Source organism: Natrix helvetica, assembly GCF_964273705.1.
Source record: "Natrix helvetica genome assembly, chromosome: 1".
NCBI classification, from domain to species: domain Eukaryota; kingdom Metazoa; phylum Chordata; class Lepidosauria; order Squamata; family Natricidae; genus Natrix; species Natrix helvetica.
The window spans coordinates 336,813,438-336,833,586 of record NC_138548.1 but is presented as its reverse complement, the minus strand read 5'-3'; the positions used below and the strand labels follow the sequence as shown (position 1 = coordinate 336,833,586).

General features: G+C 42.6%; 1 protein-coding gene across 1 annotated transcript in view; it reads right to left on the bottom strand.

Moving 5' to 3' along the window:
* The window catches only part of FHIT (fragile histidine triad diadenosine triphosphatase), a 1,079,102-nt gene extending 1,063,858 nt beyond the window's left edge, over positions 1–15,244 (bottom strand). Inside the window, exon 1 of the mRNA XM_081932721.1 lies at positions 14,986–15,244. Within this exon, the coding sequence (XP_081788847.1) occupies positions 14,986–15,087 (102 nt within the window). The 5' untranslated portion in view covers positions 15,088–15,244. The remainder of the gene's footprint in view (positions 1–14,985) is intronic.
* Positions 15,245–20,149: the final 4,905 nt, after the last annotated feature.

Here is a 20,149-nt window from a genome sequence, read left to right as displayed (position 1 = left end):
CCCCAGGGGGAGGGGCCTGCTCACAGGCCCAAGAGGGTGCCGGGGAAGCCGGCTCTGCAAATGACCTATTTGGGGATAGGCCCTGGGACTCCACCTCCTTGGCGAGGACCATCTGGAGCTCTTCTCGGGAGGGAGGGATTCCTGAGAGGGACTGCTCCCTGTCTGCCTGGCGTCTGGCCTTCTCAAACTGCTTGTCAAGGGCCCGCTGGCGCCTTTCAGCATCCTTGGCCTCAGCCACAGAAGGGGTTCTGGAACGCTGTTTCCCAGAGCTACCCCCACCACTCTTGCCCGCACCCCCACTCCCCGATGAGGAGGAACCCTTGCTAGGGGCCTAAAAGAGGCTCGGCCTAGTATCCTGGGAATCAGGGGGACTGGGCAGGTCCATAGTCAATGACCACACAAGATGGAGCAAGGCTATGACAAGGCAGAAGTCAGAGAGAGAGACTGGTTGCTGCAAGGGGAACAAAACAAAAAGATTTGTCAAAATTGCCATATGCACAGTAATTGAGTCAATACGTATGGAAACATCCCATGCTTAATACCAGTCAGAGGCCCAGGGGTAGGATTGGGGCCTGCACCGAGGCGCAAGGCTCCGCAGGAGAAGCAGGGAGGAGAATAACTAGAAAAAGGCTTGGCCTGTGCTTACTTAGGCCTCCTCCCTGAGCCGGTATAATGACCGTTGGTATGGCCCAGGAACCAGCACCGCTCGCAAAAATAGGCAAAAGACGAAGGTGGCGATCCCAGCCTGAGAAACCCTTGCTAGGCCCTGCCACCTCCAGCGGTCTCCTGATAATGAGGCTGATGCAAAATGGCGGCCATGGCTGGGCGCGCTTTTTTTCGCGCCTAAAATGGCTGCCGCAACAGCGTGGGGCTAAGGGAGAGCGAGGAGCGAACGCGCCTCGAATGGCGACGATCGCCCACTCCTCCCTACGGCAGAGGTCCTCTAGCAGGCCGGGGAACGAAAAAAACTTCGTCTAAAACAACAAACGGGGGGCCTGGGGACGCAGGAACCTCGCCGCTGCAGCCGCGCCGTTTTAAACGACAAGCGGCAGGCCTCCGAAGCCGTCCCATAAGGATCGGCTGAGGGGCACCCCCCACCACCTTCCAGCTTACCTCCTGGCCTTCAAATGTAAATACTGCTGGGGAAAAGCGCAGCGATGAGGATAGAAACGTCTCACGAAATTGGGGAAATGTTAGGAAATAGAAATAAAACGCAAATAGAGAGTCCAAGCCAAAAAAGGATTAATTCAGCTCAGAGCTCTAGCTAATTACGTCCAAACGGGCTGACTGAGGAAGAATTCTGAGGGATTGATCACACCAGGAGGAGGTGTGGCTAAAGGAAAAATAGTTCCTCAGTCCTAAGGGCAAGCAGACTGAATTAACCCATTGCTTGGACTCTCCAAGCGGTGTACAGGAAAATAGCACGTTCAGTCCCATAAACACCATGAAAAGACGTAGCTTTTGTTGTCCTGGAGTGGAGTCAGGGGTGTTGGGGTGTGAATTCCGCCCTGAATTAAGGAGGTGTGAATCTTGGCATCCCTTGTAGCATACTTTTGAAATAAGCGAAAATAAACCCGAAGCAAAATCTAATAAAAAACATTTTAATATAAAAGAAAATAAAAAATACAAAACTTGCTAACTTAATTAATTACATCTTGGCAAAGCTATGTGCCTGTCTCCTTCGGCAGGCGAACAGAAGATCAGAAGAGAAAGTTAAGAAGGAATGTGAAGGAGCAGGCGCACTAAATCACTTGCAGATAAGAACTGTGACCTGCGCAGTAAATCTCAGCACAGCTAGCAAACCAATTAACGCAGTGAAAAGTGGGAGGATTCCAAACCTCAAATGAAAGTCTAATTCAGGGGTGTCAAACTCAAGGCCCTGCTCATGGGGTGCATAGATCTAGCCTGTGAGGCCACCCTGGAAACAGCAGAGGACCAGCCCATGGTCCCTCTACCAGCAAAAACGGAGCTCCGTTTCACTGGTAGAGGGCTAGCAAAACAAACTAGAAACAAAACAAAAGGAGAAATGTTTCCCCTTTTGCATTTGAGTATCCAAGAAGGGACAGAAAAGGAGAAAGGGAAAGAGGAGAGACAAAGAAAAAGAAGGGAAGATGGGAAGAGAGCAAGGAAGGAAGATGAAAAGGAAGGAAGGAAGGAAGGAAGGAAGGAAGGAAGGAAGGAAGGAAGGAAGGAAGGAAGGAAGGAAGGTCATAATGAAAGTGAGGGAAGGTCTGAGGGAAGTCCTACCTTAGCACTTGCCACCACAGAAGCCCCCAACACCAGTGATGTTGAGCTGGCCATGCCCAGCCCGGACAAACAAACACAAACACACACACACACACACACACACACACACACACACACACACACACACGGAGGTCAAATACAACCCTGATGCGGCCTTCAATGAAATTGAGTTTGCCTACATGACCTGGTCTAATTCATAAGCCTGGGGCAGCAATGAAAACCACTTACTTTCTCCTTCCCATCAAATTTCCTAGAGGCAGGAAGACAGTAATTCCTCCTGATGAGACACACACAAGATAGTAGAAGATTCTACTTGACGCAGATAATCCTGCATGTAAACTGGATTCAAGCTGCATGCAGGCGATGACTAGATTCAGACCTAGAAACAAAGAGGAAGCCAATGCAACTTTTCCAGGCCTGATGTAATCTTGTGTAAATGGCTCTGTCCCATCAGTAGCCAAGTTCCTTAATTCAGCAGTTAACAAATGAATAACAGAATAACAGAGTTGGAAGGGATCTTGGAGGTCTTCTAGTCCAACCCCCTGCCTAGGCAGGAAACCCTATACTTTCAGACAGATGGCTATCCAACATCTTCTTAAAGACTTCCACTGTTGGGGCATTCACAACTTCTGGAGGCAAGCTGTTCCACTGATTAATTGTTCTCACTGTCAGAAAATTTCTCCTCAGTTCTAAGTTGCTTCTCTCCTCGATTAGTTTCCACCCATTGCTTCTTGTTCTACACTCAGGTGCCCTGGAGAATAGTTTGACTCCCTCTTCTTTGTGGCAACCCCTGAGATATTGGAACACTGCTATCATGTCTCCCCTAGTCCTTCTTTCTCTTAAGCTAAACATACCCAGTTCCTGCAACCGTTCTTCATATGTTTTAGTCTCCAGTCCCCTAATCATCTTTGTTGCTCTTCTCTGCACTCTTTCTAGAGTCTCCACATCTTTTTTACATCGTGGTGACCAAAACTGAATGCAGTATTCCAAGTGTGGCCTTACCAAGGCATTATAAAGTGGTATGAACACTTCACGTGATCTTGATTCTATCCCTCTGTTGATGCAGCCTAGGACTGTGTTGGCTTTTTGGCAGCTGCTGCACACTGCTGGCTCATATTTAAATGGTTGTCCACTAGGACTCCAAGATTCCTTTCACAGTTACTACTAGTGAGAAATTTTGATTTGATTTGCCAAACTGCTGGCAGTCGGTGATCAGCAGAAGAAACCTGCAGTACTGCACTCTAACCACGGCACCACTGCAGCTCAATGGCGCCATGGTTCGAGTGCAGTACTGCAGGCTTCTTCTGCAAGCAGTGGTGCCTGCTGAATCCCAGAATTCAGCATGCATGGAGTTCCAGGTTGACTCTAAAGATGTTGCAGTAATTAATCTGGAGATAATAAGGAGGTGAGTTACTGTTGCCAAGGTCTCTGCTCCAAATCCAATTCCATCTATCAGATCAAAAGAAATGGGGCAAAATCTCTCCTGGCCATAATCTTGACCTGTTAAACAGATAAGGACAATCTCCTTCATATAATATGTGAAGCTCTGATATTTTGCCAGTCAGGATGTTGTTTGGCGAGTTTTGGGTCAAATGATGATTAAGGCAAGGGCATGACTTATTTTAATATCCGTTTTTTCTTGCTTGCTTTCCCCTTTTGTAAAGTATTCACATTGCTGAGAAATGAATAGAATGTATACCTACTGTAGTCATCCCCATTTATTACAAGCTATGTTTACTCCATTAAAGAAAAATTAGAATTAATCCATTTTTTTCCTTGTCTGTATTACATTTGGTACTTTTTAGTTTTGAGTGTATTACCTGCTGTGATACTGCCTTTAGTTAATTTTAATTGCACATTGATTTTATTTGATGATTGCGGCTATATTTTTTTTTGATTGCAAGCTAGTCTAAATTGATACTGGAGAGGACTGATAAATACTCAAACTTCAAGTGACTGCCTTTCCTGAGTGAATAGGGATATAATATAGGTAACTTAATGGGCGGCAGAAGAATTGACCGAGGTCTGCTTTAATGATCTCAAGGAAATGTCTGACTCCACCTTCAAAGAAAGAACAAAAGATGAATGACAAGCTAACTCAAGCATCTGGCATGGAATTATTTTACCCTACTTGTTCTGATGTTAATATTGATTTCCAATATACTGTACAATCCTTTTTCTCTGTGAAATATTAGAGCAGCTGGAAATATAAGGAAACTGATCACTGAAGAAGACTGCAAAAAGTTAACTAGCAGCTGAGAGAATAAAGACGTGCAAATCCATTGAAATTCTGATTGTGTATTGACTTAGTTAAGATTTGATACTTGTCCTTCGCTGGATGTTTGAGCAATAATTTTTCACTCTGTTTTTTAATCTCTGAAACGTATACAAGCATGGATTGTACTTGTATATCCTGCTAAACCATGGTTTGCTTAACCAGTTTATTGAATAAACCGGAATTGCCTGGTTTTGCTTAGTCATATACCATTCTTTATATTAACCACAGCGAAATGAACTGTCTTTTAAGTTATCTTGTTTGTGAAATGGGTCAACAGGTTCTTGGAAACTCTGGGGTGTTAAATTCATCAGAACAAATTCAAAAGGGCCTTTGACTCAGGGCCTGGTCTCCCCTTTTTATAAAACCATAAAGAATTTTGCATTATATCAGGATCACCTATTTATTCCCTGAGTGTGTGTGTGTGTGTGTGTGTGTACACAGCACATGCATATGTGTGTGTATGTAAGTATATGCTGTAGGTCAGGGGTATCAAACTCAATTTCATTGAGGGCCGTATCAGGATTGTGGTTGACCTCAGAGGGCCGGGGTGGGCATGGCCAGCTCATCGTCACTCGTGTCTGGAGCGCCTGTGGTGGCCCGATTGCTCTGCCAGAGAAAACGGACTCCCAAGCTCTGCTTTCGGCTGTGACAGCCTCCTGCAAACCCTCACAAGCCCTCTGCCATTTTCACTGGCAGAGGCACTGCAGGCTGATTCTTTGCTGTTTCCAGGGGAGCCCTGCGGGCCGGACCTAAGCACCATTGGGCTGGATCTGGCCCCTGGGTCTTGAGTTTGACACCCCTGCTGTAGGTACATATATACACATACATACACATACATACACATACATACATACATACACACACATTTTCTTTTGAGAACAAGCATCAGAATTTCATTTTTAATGTGTACCAGTGGTGGGTTTCAAAAAATTTTAGAATCTCTTCTGTAGGTGTGGCCTGCTTTCTGGGAGTGGCTTGCTGGCCATGAGACTGGGTGGGAGTGGCTTGCTGGCCATGTGACTGGGTAGGAGTGGCTTGCCAGCCATGTGACTGGGTGGGTGTGGCCAACTTGTAAAATGTGGTGAAACTCACTTAATAACGCTCTTGCTTAGCAACCAAAATGTTGGCTCAGAAACTCTGGCATTTGAAGCACGCAAGTCTTAAAGCTGTCAAGTTACAAGACCCTCGCACCCCTAACCCTTTAGAAAAAAACCCCAGGGATGTTCAAACTTGACAGCTTTAAGACTTGTGGACTTCAACTCCCAGAATTCCTCCTCTCGCTCTTCATCTGATGTGCAAACGGGCAGAGGGAGGGAGCTGGAACCGGTTCTAAACGGCACTGTAGATTTGTGTAACCTCTTCTATAGAGGAGGTTAGAACTGGCAGGAACCCACCCCTGGTGTGTACACAGAAAAAGTGATAATAAAGATTATCTTATCTTAAATCAAGACATTCAGTTTCACTTGCCAAAAAGCTACAACCTTGTTGACAAAGAAAATAAGCCATTTCATTTAGACTAGGATTGGAAGGAAAGATATCCAAGGATTGGCTTAAGCTAAGGTGATCAGACGTCCCACTTTTGGCGGGACAGTCCCGATTTTTAACAATTTGTCCTGCGTCTCGTAGCCTTTTAAAAAAGTCCCGAGTTTTGGAAAGAATGCATGACAAGCTAGGGAATGGCGGGAGAACGGGAAGGGAATATATGGTTTTCGGCTATTTATTTAGCCAGGATCAATGTTCCCTCTAAGCCATGAGGCACCGGGAGCCAGTAGGAAGGCGGCGGAGGGGGTGGCAGCAGGAAAAAAAGGCATCATGGCTTCTCAAAAGCACAGCGGAGGAGGAGGAGGCAGCAGGGGTAACGCGGGGCCCAGCTCAGGTGCTCCGAGCGGAGGGGGTGGCGGCGCCGCTGCTGCTATGGGCAGAGGCGCCAGCGGGAGTTTTGGCAGCTTCACCTCAGCCGCAGCGTCGGGCAGCAACTGTGGTGGTGCTGTTGGAGGAGGAGGCAGCAGTTATTCTGGTGGCGGCAGGGCTCGTCGGCATCTTCAGCGGCAGCCCTGCCCCCGGTGAAAAAAACCAAAGATGGAGCAGATCCACGCAGATGATGTTGCCGCAACATGACTGGAGGAGGAATTCTGGGAGATGAAGTCCACAAGTCTTAAAGCTGTCAGGTTTGAAGACCCCTGGAGTTTTTTTCCCTAAAGGCTTAGGGTTACAAGGATATAGATGAAATTCTTAATCAAGAACACCCCCCCCCCCCAGTCAATGGTGTCCCGCTTTACCAATGTTAAAATCTGGTCACCTTAGCTTAAACACCCAGTATCTGACATTTTAAATCTAAAGTGAGCAAACTGTGAACTCAGGCAACCTCATTCCAAATCTTCCTCTTTTTTATTAATTTATATTCCACATTTCTTAACCACCTGTTTTTTTCCGAGATTCCCTCTCATCCCACCACCACCACCCCCAATACTTTCCCTATTCCTCTTTTATATTGTGGTTTCTTTTCCCGGGAAACAGCAGTAACATTTTAGCTTTGCTTATTTTCTCCCTTGATAAGACTTGCCATGGATTCCTGACTGCATTCGGTCTAACATGCCAAAGATATTTCATGTATATTTATTTAGAATTTCATTCACACAGGGAGAAATTTTCGATGTACAGCTAGCCTCTTACATCCCTCAAGTGGCAAAGCCTGGGGGATAGAGTGGGGGGAGTGCAGTTTTGAATTGCTGGAGTATTGGTTGTTTGGGATTTTTTATTCATTTCCCTCGTGATATTTCAAATTAAGCTGCAGAATTCCGTTGCTTTTTCCCTGGTGCATATGTTTGAGTATACAGATTAAAAATTCCTCTCCCCCACTATTTTTCTTTTTGCTAAGGGCACACAGAGAATCCTGCAGTAAAATATTTTTTTAAGAGTCAGGAAGATCAAGGAGAAAGTGAGGGGGAAACCGTCACACTTGTACGTATAGGGAGAGGCATCCAACGCCTGAGAGAATATTGTTTCCTCAGATTTAAGCACTAAGTATAAACACAGGGCCAAAAGCCCCAGCGAAGAGGCTAATTCTCTTTGCAACAACGAGATGAGTTCAGAGGCAAGGCTTCCGAGGTGGCTCGAATTTCCAGTAAGATAAAACCCAGCAGTCTCTCTGGCATCGCGATGTGAAAGCTTACCTGGCTCCTTGTGAAAAGCAATTTGTTTTAGATTATGGCACAGCGACTATCATTTAAAGCACCGGGGATTGTGATTTAAATGCAGAACAACATTCTTTCCCCCAAATACGGCCTACAGTTGCAGGCTTCTTCAGCTTGCTTGTCCAGCCGCATTATGATTCAGGGGAAGAAAACTGGCACCTGACTGATCGGTGTGACGTAGCTTCGTTATTCAAATCTTGCCGGGTTCAAGACTTAGCCTCCTAAAAGGCTAGCCACTAATCAGTCTGTCTCTCTGTCCATTCCCCTTCCCCGCAGCCTTAATCTACTTCACCATTCCACCCAGGGATTCATCACTGGAGGATGCAGCAGAGAAGACAAAGAGGAAAATGGTGGAAGGGAGTTTAGCAATATTGCAGACCAGAGGAGATATATATCAGTGCTTCTTCAGGAGAGAAGGAATGCAGCAAGTCTTGCTTTCTTTTTATTTTTGACTAGTTGATAACCCGGCGTTGCCCAGGTATTTATTTATAGGGGGGAAATATCCAGACCAAACATAATTTCTAATGTTCTAATGGCCCATGTGTGTGAACTTCTGGGGCAGAAAATATGGAGCAAGGAAAACAATGGTGGGCTGCTGTCTGTTCAGACCACTTCAGGCAAACTGGTAGTTGTGACCTGCAGGTGACCGCCCAGCCGCCCAGCCGCCCAGCCGCAATCCTGTCCTATATCGCTGTGTCCTATATCCTGTCCTATATCGCTGTGTTCATGCATGTGTGGAAGACACACATGAGCAAATTGCTGTGTGTTTTGATGCCGCACGCATGTGTTTCCGGTGCTGGGCGAACCAGTTGTTACAGCATGTGATGCCCAGGGGTGGGTTCCGGCTGCTGCCACTGCCGGTTCGCACAGGGATGCGATGTGCTGGCACATTGGATGTGTGCTACACATGCAGGCGCAGAACTAGAAAAATGCGCAAAGCAAAAAACAAAATGGTGGCACCTATGGCGCCGCCGATAGAACTGTTTCAGGCATGTGGCAGGCCAAATTACTACCTACTCGGCCAAACTGGTCTGAACCAGTAGGAACCTATCTCTTGTGATGCCCACCTCTGAAGGAAGAGCAGTCATAATGTTGCTTCCTATCTATAGGCACATATTGGATATGCCCCAGAGTACACCTCCAAACTTCTGATAGCTCCAAACATGCTCTATCATTGCCCAGACTGGCCGATGCTGCTGGGAGTTGGGATAAAGCTATCTGGTGACTCACAATTTCTTCATATAGGATATATGCACATTGAGTCTGCACAAAAGTCCACATTTTTATCAACCTTTGGGGCAACTATTTTTCATTTTGTATATGGATAAATTGTAATCTATTTCAAGAATCATGCATAAATTCTTGCGGAATGCCAACATTCAGTTTTGGCATACCTCAGTATCTGGGAAAGAATAATGAAGAGAAGAAGGGGAGAAAGAGAATTTTTCCCCTTAATCTTTATGATAATTGCTACGAATTGAAGACTAGGTTCAAGTTGTTCTGAAAATTAAATTTATTCATGTATTCAATTGATATCTCACATTTATATTTTTTTAACAATCCCAGGGCAAGCATACAATTCAATTAAGATTAGAATGAAATTTTAAAGCGATTTATATATAAGTACAAGGAAATAATTCAATTAAACCTTTCAAAGTATGTATAAAACTATATATGGCTTTAAATTCTCCAACAAGTTAAAGAACTTGTAACCCATAAACCGCCTTTTCCTCATGAGAGCCCAATGAACTTCTGCAACAACCTGGGATCATGGCACAAATATATCATGACAAAATTCTGGCTTGTAGGTTTTTTTTTTATTGTGTTTATAAAAAAACATGTTGAAGGGGGTAAACTTATACAACACACTTTCCTCCACCTATTTTCCTTACAACCACCTTGTGAGGTGATTTGGGTCTAGAGAGTGATTGGCCCAATGTCCCCCAACTGGCTTTCATGCCTAAAGAGGGACTAGAACTTACTGTCTCTGTTCTGACCCCCCCCCCCTTCGTCCACACCAAAACACTCCAAGCCAAAGATACTTTACAAGATTTATTGACAGACAGACAGGTCCTTGGCCGTACACCAACACAGATAAGCCTTAATAATAACCTGGCACTGATAAGCATTAGCAGCAATCCAACCTGCCACGCTCACAACACTGTACTCCCACATTAGTTCATGCGTTGACTTCTGCAAAAGGGCGTGTGCACAAGCAGTCCTTTTTTAGTCTGGAGAGAAGTCTAATTACCATCAGCCGAGTGCAATTACCTCCTGTAACTGCGCAACTGTTCCTGATGCCTATTAGCTCTTCGGTGACGAGCATCCAACAACAACTCACTACTGACGCCTGACTCACCCTCCCTTGTCTCCTCCCCACTGCTCCAAGGCATGACATCAGGAGCACACTTCCTTTGGCTTTTACCACTGCTCCATGCCTCAGGCGCCTCCTGGTGGCCAACCAGCCTCTCTGATCCCTGCTAGGAGTCGGAACTCTGTCCAGGGTCCTCCACATCCTCCAGAGCCAACTCATAGGGACCCTCGCTGCCGGAGTCAGATGGCAGCTCCAACGGCTCCTGCTGGGCCACAACAAGTCTCCTACTTTCTAGTCTGATGCCTTAACCACTAGACCAAACTGGCTCTTTCAAGATACTCAGAGCACATGGAAAATGCAAAGGCCAAACTGCATTCTTCCAGCACTTCTGGGGTGACAGTACATCAACTGCCAATTTAATTTGCCTATATAACACTCCGAATTATAAAATGCAAATATTTTAATAATGTTACATATTGATAGCATCTTGCAAAAGATAAGAAAGTGTTTCTTTGAATAATTCATAATGCTGCCAGTACATTATTTGATAGGATAACAGGACCTATACCAGGGCTATCTATCCAATCAATTTAAGATTAAGATTCTAAAAAAAACTTAAAAGTACATTCAAATTTGCTTGAAAGAGATGAGAAAAAAATAATTCTTGCAGAGATGGATTTAAGAGCTGCCACATCTCCACCAAATTAAACCCCAGTAAATAAGCTTGAAGGAAATGTTGTGCTTATAAAGTCCCAAACTATGTTGTCAAACTATGACATCTAGAAGACTGCTAACTTTTTAAGTGAATCTACCAAACTTTTAATTCCTATACTGAAATTGTTGGTACTTCCCCAGGTACTAGGATAATCTGATAAAATGAAGCAAGGTTTTATATGGCATTTTGATTGTGATACTTGCTTCTGAATGGGAATAGATTGGCCCCTTCTTGCCTACTTTATTCTTTCTAAAGTTTTCAAGATTAAAGAATGCTTAAAATTGAAACCAACATTTGGCAGAAAGAAATAAAAAAAACAATAGCAACTTAGACTTACATACAGCCCGATAGTGCTTCAAAGGACTCTGGGTTGTTTATAGTGTCAGCATATTGCCCCCAATAATCTAGGTCCTCATTTTACCGACCTCAGAAGGATGGAAGGCTGAGACAACCTTGACTTGGTCAGGATCAAACTCCAGGATATGGGTAGAGTTTGCCTGGAATACTGCATTCTAACCACTGTGCCACCAGGGCCCATTCATAAATAGTTATACATATGCATAAAATAGTTCCAAGAAAGACAATTACACATAATATTGTTTCATGAAACAAAACATTCAAGTATAGTATTTAAATAAGGATTGATGTTTAAATTTAAAAAACAGTAGGTTTAAGCAAACCAGAGTTTTAAATATATGTAGGTAGTATAGTGATACATTCATTCAAAGTCGAATCAAAGTCAAATCAAAAATGATTTGGAAGAACGGTTTCAAAACTAGCAAGATCGCCACACTTGAATTCATTAAAGCAGCCCTTGTGATCCTGAGAAAAAAGATGCTGCTTTAAAAGCCAGCTTATTAAAGCATCTTCATCTTTTCTTCAGGTTCATGCTTGATTTGCAGCACTTCTTCCAAATCATTTTTTGAGCGTACAACAGCCAACATATCCAACATAAGGTAGCAAGATAGCCTCGTTTTCTTTTTCATCCTCAACTAAGTAACAGAGAATCTAGTCTAGATTGGACCAGTTTGGATTTCTAAGTGCCCTCCAAAAACTGGATACATTACTCAAAATTAGATAGAAACGGTTTTAGTTTTGGATAGCAATACACAAACTCATTACTCAACTACAACAAGGACATTTAAATTGACTAAAAGTGTTTTACCAATATTGGGTAAAAAGAATTTACAGGTAGTCCTCTACTTACAACCATTCATTTATTGGCTGTTCAAAGTCTGAAAAAAGAGACTTATGATCCTTTTTTACACTTATCACCATTGCAGCATCCCCAGGATCACATAATCAAGATTCAAATGCTTGGCATATTTATGAGGACTGCAGTGTCCTGGGGTCATGCGATCAGCTTTTCTGACCTTCTGACGAGCCAAGTCAATGGGGAAGCCAAATTCACTCAACAACTGTGTTAGTAACTTAACAACTAAAAAGATTCACTTGCCACAACTGTGGCAATAAGGGTTGTAAAATGAGGAAAATGGGGAAAAATGACTCACTTAGCAACATAAATTTTGGGGTCATGGTTATAAGTCAAGGACTACCTTATTGATACATAGTTTTGGGTAACAAAGGAAAAAGTTTATGAAGCACTGCTCTACACTGTTTTCAGTAATGGCAGGCTCTCTATTTTCGCTCTTTATCAAGGCAGGATGCACCTATTTCAAAGGAATCATTTACAAACACACTTTTAAGTGTGAGACCCAAAAAACAACAGTTACATTATATATCCCAGTGTTTCTCAAACTTGGCGACTTTAAGTCCTGTGGACTTCAACTCCCAGAATTCCCCAGCCAGCTATGCTGGCTGGGGGATTCTGGGAGTTGAAGTCCACAGGACTTAAAGTCGCCAAGTTTGAGAAACACTGATTATATCCCATAACTTTTTTAATGGGGGCAACATAACATGAGATATTATAGAGTTCAACTTCATCAGGGGTACGTAGTTCTTTCTAGGTTTCCAGTATATAAAGGCTTTCAAGAGCAATATCTCTGTGCTGATTCCTTGTGACAAAAAACTAATTCCCACAACACTGCCAATGATTTACTCAGGCTGCATTACTATTATTCTTCTCTTCCTTCCACGTATCTATCTCTCCCCACTTATCACTATAACTATGCTGTTTGTATCTTTCAATTTATATTGTTTTTATTTGCTTCCTAGTGCGATTTGATAGCTTATTAGTAACCTTGACTATCACTAAGCGTTGTATCTTTTTATTCAATGAATGTGTTTTATTCTCCTTCTGTACACTGAGAGCATATGCACCAAAGACAAATTCCTTGTGTGCCCAATCACACTTGGCCAATAAAGAATTATATTCTATGTGTCATCACTTCTAAAAAAAAATACACAAAGGGGAAAAAACCAGCCAAGCCCCTTAATTTCTTTGTTATCATGCTAAGTACCATTTGTGGATTTTAATTTGCATTTTGCTGAATTTGATTTTTGTGTTTTCTTCATATTCCACAATTACAAACATATATACAGAGTTTGCCCCTCCAAACTAACAAAAAACTTCAACAGATGCTTTTAGAATGAGTATGCCAAAGAAAGAATAGAAATGAGGAAAGCAATAGAGTGACACATACACATCTTTTGATTCAAGAGTTCCTTGCCAGGATCCAATGCTGTCTTTGTCATCTGAAAACATATGAAAAACTCAATTGGCCCATTCTTTCTAAAGGGCTCTCACAAGACAAATGTAACAATATGTCAGAAAAATATTTACATCAGTCATTCAGTGAGATGAGAATAGGAGGGTGTAAAATATGTCGGGACACTCAGAATGTATATGTTGAAACTGCTCTGAACCTCTATCTATCTTAGGAACTAAATAGTTTGCTTTCTGCTCATATATGGTCAGTCCTAGAGGAGATCAACTCTGACTGCTCTTTAGAAGGCCAGATCCTGAGGATGAAACTCAATTACTTTAGCCACCTAATGAGAAGGAAAGACTCACTGGAGAAGAGCCCAATGCTAGGAAAGATTGAAGACAAAAGAAGAACAGGACGACAGAGAATGAGGTGGCTGGATGGAGTCACTGAAACAGTAGGCGTGAACGTAAATGGACTCCCGGGAATGGTAGAGGACAGAAAGGCCTGGAGGAACATTGTCCATGGGGTCGCAATGGGTCGGACACGACTTCGCAGCTAACAACCATATAGAAACCACCATCCTATGGCATTGAGTGACAATTTGGCATAGCCGTTAGCACAGAACCAGAATCATTTTCTTCTATCTGAAATATTATTGTTGTCTAGTAGTAGGTTGATTGCATGATTTTTTTAAAAAAAAGATTTAAATGGCATGTTTGAGGGGTTTTTATTTCTTCATTTTGCTTAACATCCAGATTTTTTCATGTAACTTCTAGGTTTTTTTAAGTCTCTCCAAGTTTAATTAGCAAACTGGAAGTGCACCTCAAGGTGGACAGTCAGGTAGACATCAAAAAAGGGGTTTCTTCAAGAACAGATACAGTGGTCCTTCTCCCTAGGGATCAGTTAGACCCAAAGCATAAAAACTTTTGGCATGATCTTACTGGTGAGAAATAGATCACCAGAAAGATCCGAGGGCAGAAGGGCGGAGGGAAGGCATTTCAGAAAATCAAAATAGCAGCATCTTCCATGCAACCAAAGTCCCGTCAGACAGGCGAGGCGGGTAAAAAAGAGGGGGGGGGGTCTTTGCTTGCAGGATTGGGAGTAGAACAATAGGGTTGGAAGGGACCTTGCAGGACTTCTAGTTTAACCCCCTCTCCATGGCAAGAAGATCATATATATCAAACACACAAAATTCCGGACTTCCTTGCTTTTTTTTTTTTTTGACAATGCAAATGCCCGTGCGTGATACAGGGGAAAGAAAAAGAATTGCACCCTATGCTTTACCTCTGCAGAAGTAGAAATCCCTAAATTAGAATAACTTGTTTTTTTAAAGGGAGCAAAGACACTGATCGCCCCACCCACTTAGGTTTTGGCTCTGCCCACCTCGCGCTCTGGCCCCGCCCGCCGCCCTTTGAAGAATTTCCGGAGCTTTTTGCAAAAGTGACTTGCTCTTGTTCCTCCCCCCCCCTCCCCTCCAAAACACGTTTCTTGCACTGCTTTCCTGACACGGCACGTGTTTCTGAAGCGACTGAACGGGAAACTATTTGCTAAACTGGCTGAATAAACGGGTGAGAAAGCGAGAGCCGGTTGTTCCGGGAGAAACGTCTGAGTGCATTGATCGAGCCTACCTTTTGCTGTGCTTTTAGCTCCTGGGCTGATGGCCAAGTAAAGAGCGCCGAGAGGCTTTGGGCCGAGAGTAACCGGAAGTCCCTGTTATAACTAGCAAGCATTTGACGTAACCAAGGGAAAGTTTGCTCTGAGTTCCCGCTGCAGCTGCGGGACGGATCAAAGAGTCAAAGGCGTTTTGCAGTGCTGCCAAAGACCGGTGCCCCGGAGAACGCAGCGACGCAGTAGCTTCACGCTTTCTATGGGACTCAACCCCACTACATTCAGAGGGTTTCTGAACGATGACCGGGTTTATTCGGCTTTTCTGGGCTTCAAATCATGATTCAAGGCATTCCCCACCCCCACCCCAAAAAAAGATGAGATGCTAAGGAGTGTCGCTTGAAATCCCTTTATAATGAATTCTATAAATATGGGCCTTAAGTGTTTATGCATAAAAGCACTGGGGACCATGTAAGATCATCCCATGTGCATTGGTGGTTTTCTGAGTTTGACAATGAGAAAACAAACTATCCATATATATTTTTTGTTACAGCTCACTCTCTCTTTCAGTCCTCCGGTCAGATCGAATGTAAAATACCTTTCGGGTCTTATTTCTGAAAGTTGGTTTTGCACACAAGGTCTCTTGGTTTTAGGGAGATAGCTGTGTTTTTTTTATTTTTCAAATACCCTAAGAGGACAAGCAAAGAGCATTTATGACCACAGTAAGTCTATTTGGAAGGACAACCCCCCCCCTGAGTTAGGACACAGTCCACTAAACACAATCTTCTCTGCAAGAATATATGTTGATCTCTTAATAAAACCCAGTGGCTGAAATCTTTAAACTGCAGATGCCAATGTTAAAGCCAATGAGGTTTATCTGAGATGCGATTATTGCTAATTGAAATCTGGATAGCGTATGAAACTCATATGCTTTTAGGACCTTGTGCCAGCCCTCCGAGTTCAGTTGAATGTAACTCATAAATCTTTCAGAAAATCATATCCATGTTCAGGAAGTTGCTAATAACAGAAACTTCAAGATATGCTTTGTGGTAGGAAAGAAGGAGGACTCTAAGCATATTTAGGTATTTCATGTAACTGATCTGATTCTCTCTCTCTCCATCAGAATATATTCCTTGTTTTAAAAAAAAATCCACATTAAAAAGCCATTTCCTTTTTTAAATGGTGTATCTAAAAGTTAATGAATGCTTTGAAAGTTTGATACCAAAAGACACAGTTTTGTTAAAATAATAAAAGGGTTACATCAGGGAATTTCAGATTTTAAAAAAAGTCTAAAGTGAGAACATTTGCGCAATCAAGAATGGCATTATGGAAATTGCTTGAGGAATTTACATTAACAGTTATGTACTAAGGGGGAAGTTGTGTTCAAAAGCTCCATATGTTAGGGAAAGTTGTGAATGAAAACATGCAGATTTTTCACAGTTTTTTTTTTCCTAAATAAAATCATAAATTTGAATGTTTCTCTACTGGTGTAGATTATGAAAGGGGGGGGGGGAATTGTATCAATTTGCACGTCTACCTGTTATTGTGAATTCCCCACCCCACCCCAAATCAAACAATAATATACCAACCCTTCAGCTTTTTGTTATTACTATCTCAAGATCCAAAGTAAAAAAAAACTGAAGTAAAACCAGAGAATATGAAAGCTGCCACAGATGCAGCTTTCTGCAAATCTTTTGCCTGAGGCATTAGCCATCAGTCCATTAATCCATTTAGTGCAGTAATGTTAATGGCTCTCCTGGTAGCACTTCTGTAGGGTGTGAAATGAAGCTCTCTCTCTCGGCTGAGGGTGGTGTTTTTGGAATATAGAAAGAGAAGAACTAAAAAGAAAAGCTATCAAGGCCATGAAGAATGTTAAAAGATACTCAGATAATTTTGGTAGTTACTGATTGTTCAGTGAACCAGTGGTGGGTTCTGGATCCCGGTGTAACTGGTACGGTGCAACAGGACCAGGCGTCCCCCACATGCATGCGTGAAGCATGTGTGCATGCACGCATATGGGTCTTTACCTCCGTGACGCCTCCGCAATGCTCCAGCTGCTCGGCGGAGTGTCGCACAGGCACCATATGCTCCATGCGCGGAAGTGCCGAAGAGCTCAAATACAGGTAAGGAGCTCGGGCAGGAGGGTGGGCCCTCCAGAGCACGGTACTGGAACGGTACCTGGTGCTCCCGGCAGGCACCAGTACGCCCGTGCCGCAACCCACCACTGCAATGAACATTGGTGCATTCTGGACTGCAAGATGGGAGATTCTCACTGCATGTGGGCAAAAGTCTCTTGACCATTTACAGATAGTCCTCGACTTATAACCACAATTGAGACCAAAATTTATGTTGCTAAGTGAGATTGTTGTTAAGTAAGTTTTGTCCCTTTTTACAACTTTTCCTGCCAGTTGTTAAGTGACTCAGTGCAGTTGTTAAGTTAGTAAAGCAGTTGTTAAGTGAATCTGGCTTCCCCATTGGCTTTGCTTGCCAAAAGGGGATCACAAGACCCTGGGACATTGCAACCGTCATAAATATGAACCAGTTGCCAAGCATCTGAGTTTCGATAACATAAGCGTGAAAAAGGTCACAAGTCACTTTTTTTCAAAGCTTCTTGTAACTTTGAACAGTCACTAAATGAATGGTTGTAAATTGAGGACTGCCTATACTTTCAAATAATCCTAGTAAAAATATCCAGCATGAATGAGTTTCTTAAAAAAAAATGTCCAGTTTCAAGTCCTGAATTTTTGAAAAGCACCAGGATTTATTTATTTTTTAGAAAAGCATGTGAACACATTTATAAAATGAGTGCAGAAACAGTGGTCCAAACATTAAACAATAGTAACTTCAGAACAGAGAGCCAATTTAATATAATGGTTAAGACGTTTGTCTAGAAACTGGGAGACCATGAATTGCAGTCCCATTTTGGGCAAAAAATCAGCAGGGTGACCTTGTGCTAGTCACCCTCTCAGCCCTATGATGAAGTCCAAAGCAAACCACTTCTGAAAAATTTGCCGGGAAAATTGCAAGAGTCAAAAACTCACTTGAAGATGCACACAACTTCATAACAAGTATTAAGCAAATGAAAAAGTCACATTTGAGGTTTTTCATTTCGTTGTACAAGGTGCAATGACAATATACTAAACTAAGGTGGGGTTTAACCAAAGGATGAGTGCAATTAATTTACATATCTATTTATAAATGTATATTTTTTCCAGAAATCTATTTTGCCATCCTGTTGTTTATAAAAATACTCTTAAGATTATCACTTTTGTGGAAACACAATTGTTGGTAAAAGAAATGCTTCGAATCCATTTGTACATTTGGTATCAGATGTGGAAGAAAAAAACCTGTCAAGGTTTACCACAAGTCCTTCTTTTCCACCAATTCCTCTCCAAATTTTCAGTCCAAGGAGGTCCAGCCTTGGCAACTTTAAGACCTGTGGACCAACTCCCAGAATTCCCCAGCCAACCATTCTGGTGGATACCCCTGATTGACCAACTGGAGACTGAAGACTCCATCTTTTCCACTGCTATTTTGAAGAAGAACAGATGCTACAAGGAGTCATAAGGCAACTGAGATCAGTATATCTGGATGGAGATTAAAAGTTCAGGAAGATTCTGGAACCAGTCAGTGCCTATGATTCAGGAAACTAGTAAATAGCCATCAAAACCAGCCCTTGATATCTTCCCAGAGGGTCAAGCTATCAAAGGGTGGCTAAAGCCCTCATAATTAACTGAGGTGGTGATAATTAAAAAACTGTCAAACTAAAAGAATCCCCATAAAACCTGGAAGATTTATAGAAAGGAAGCCTAGAAATATATAGAAACAATGCTCAAGTAAAACACGGGAGATATCAGAATAAAGTAGAGAAATAAAGCACAGAAATACATAACTTCAGACATTTAAAAAAAAAACAAGTTGTGTTACAACCCCTGGTATACCCAACTGCCTAATATGTAATACAGCCCTGGTTCGAATCCCAGTAAGGGTATGGCTAGCTGATGAGAGCTAAATAGCTTGAAATAGATCTATACTACTCTCCCTTTATTTATTTATCAGCACAAATACAACACAAATATAAAAAGGCAACATTAAAAATAAAAATATGGTTTTCTGCCTGGATGTCTTCTGTAATGAGCCGAATGACAGAAAGGGGGAGTAGTGAGCTCCCTCCCATATTTGGGTATACCAGGGGTTGTAATACAAATACATACCTATTTCCCTGGCTCAGCTGATAAGGAGGAGAGCCTGTGGCTTAGTGGCTAATACAACTGCCTAATATGTAATACAGCCCTGGTTCGAATCCCAGTAAGGGTATGGCTAGCTGATGAGAGCTAAATAGCTTGAAATAGATCTATACTAGTCTCCCTTTATTTATTTATCAGTGCGCGTGCACACACACACACACACACACATATACATACATACGGTATACATACATACATATACATACACACACACACACACGCACACTATATTGCCAAAAGTATTCGCTCACCTGCCTTTACCACCATATGAACTTACTGTAAGTGACATCTCATTCCTAATCCATAGGGTTCAATATGACGTCGTCCACCCTTTGCAGCTATAACAGCTTCAATTCTTCTGGGAAGGCTGTCCACAAGGTTCAGGGGTGTGTTTATGGGAATTTTTGACCATTCTTCCAGAAGCGCATTTGTGAGGTCACACACTGATGTTGGACGAGTTTACGTGGCCTACCACTTCGTGGCTGAGTTGCTGTCGTTCCCAAACACTTCCACGTTCTTATAATACAGCTGACAGTTGACTGTGGAATATTTAGGAGCGAGGAAATTTCACGACTGGATTTGTTGCACAGGTGGCATCCTATCACAGAATTCACTGAGCTCCTGAGAGCGACCCATTCTTTCACCAATGTTGGTAAAAACAGTCTGTATGCCTAGGTACTTGATTTTATACACCTGTGGCCATGGAAGTGATTGGAACACCTGATTCTGATTATTTGGATGGGTGAGCGAATACTTTTGGCAATATAGTGTATATCTAGAAATAGGAGACAGATATCAAAATGATAGCCATAAATCATAGAAGTACAAAGAAAGACAATCCTTAATTTAGTGGAACAAGAGACTTTTTTTCTTATGAAACATTCTTCCTTAAACCAAAGGAAGATAAAATTTTCTCTTATTTTCTTTCTCACACACGCAG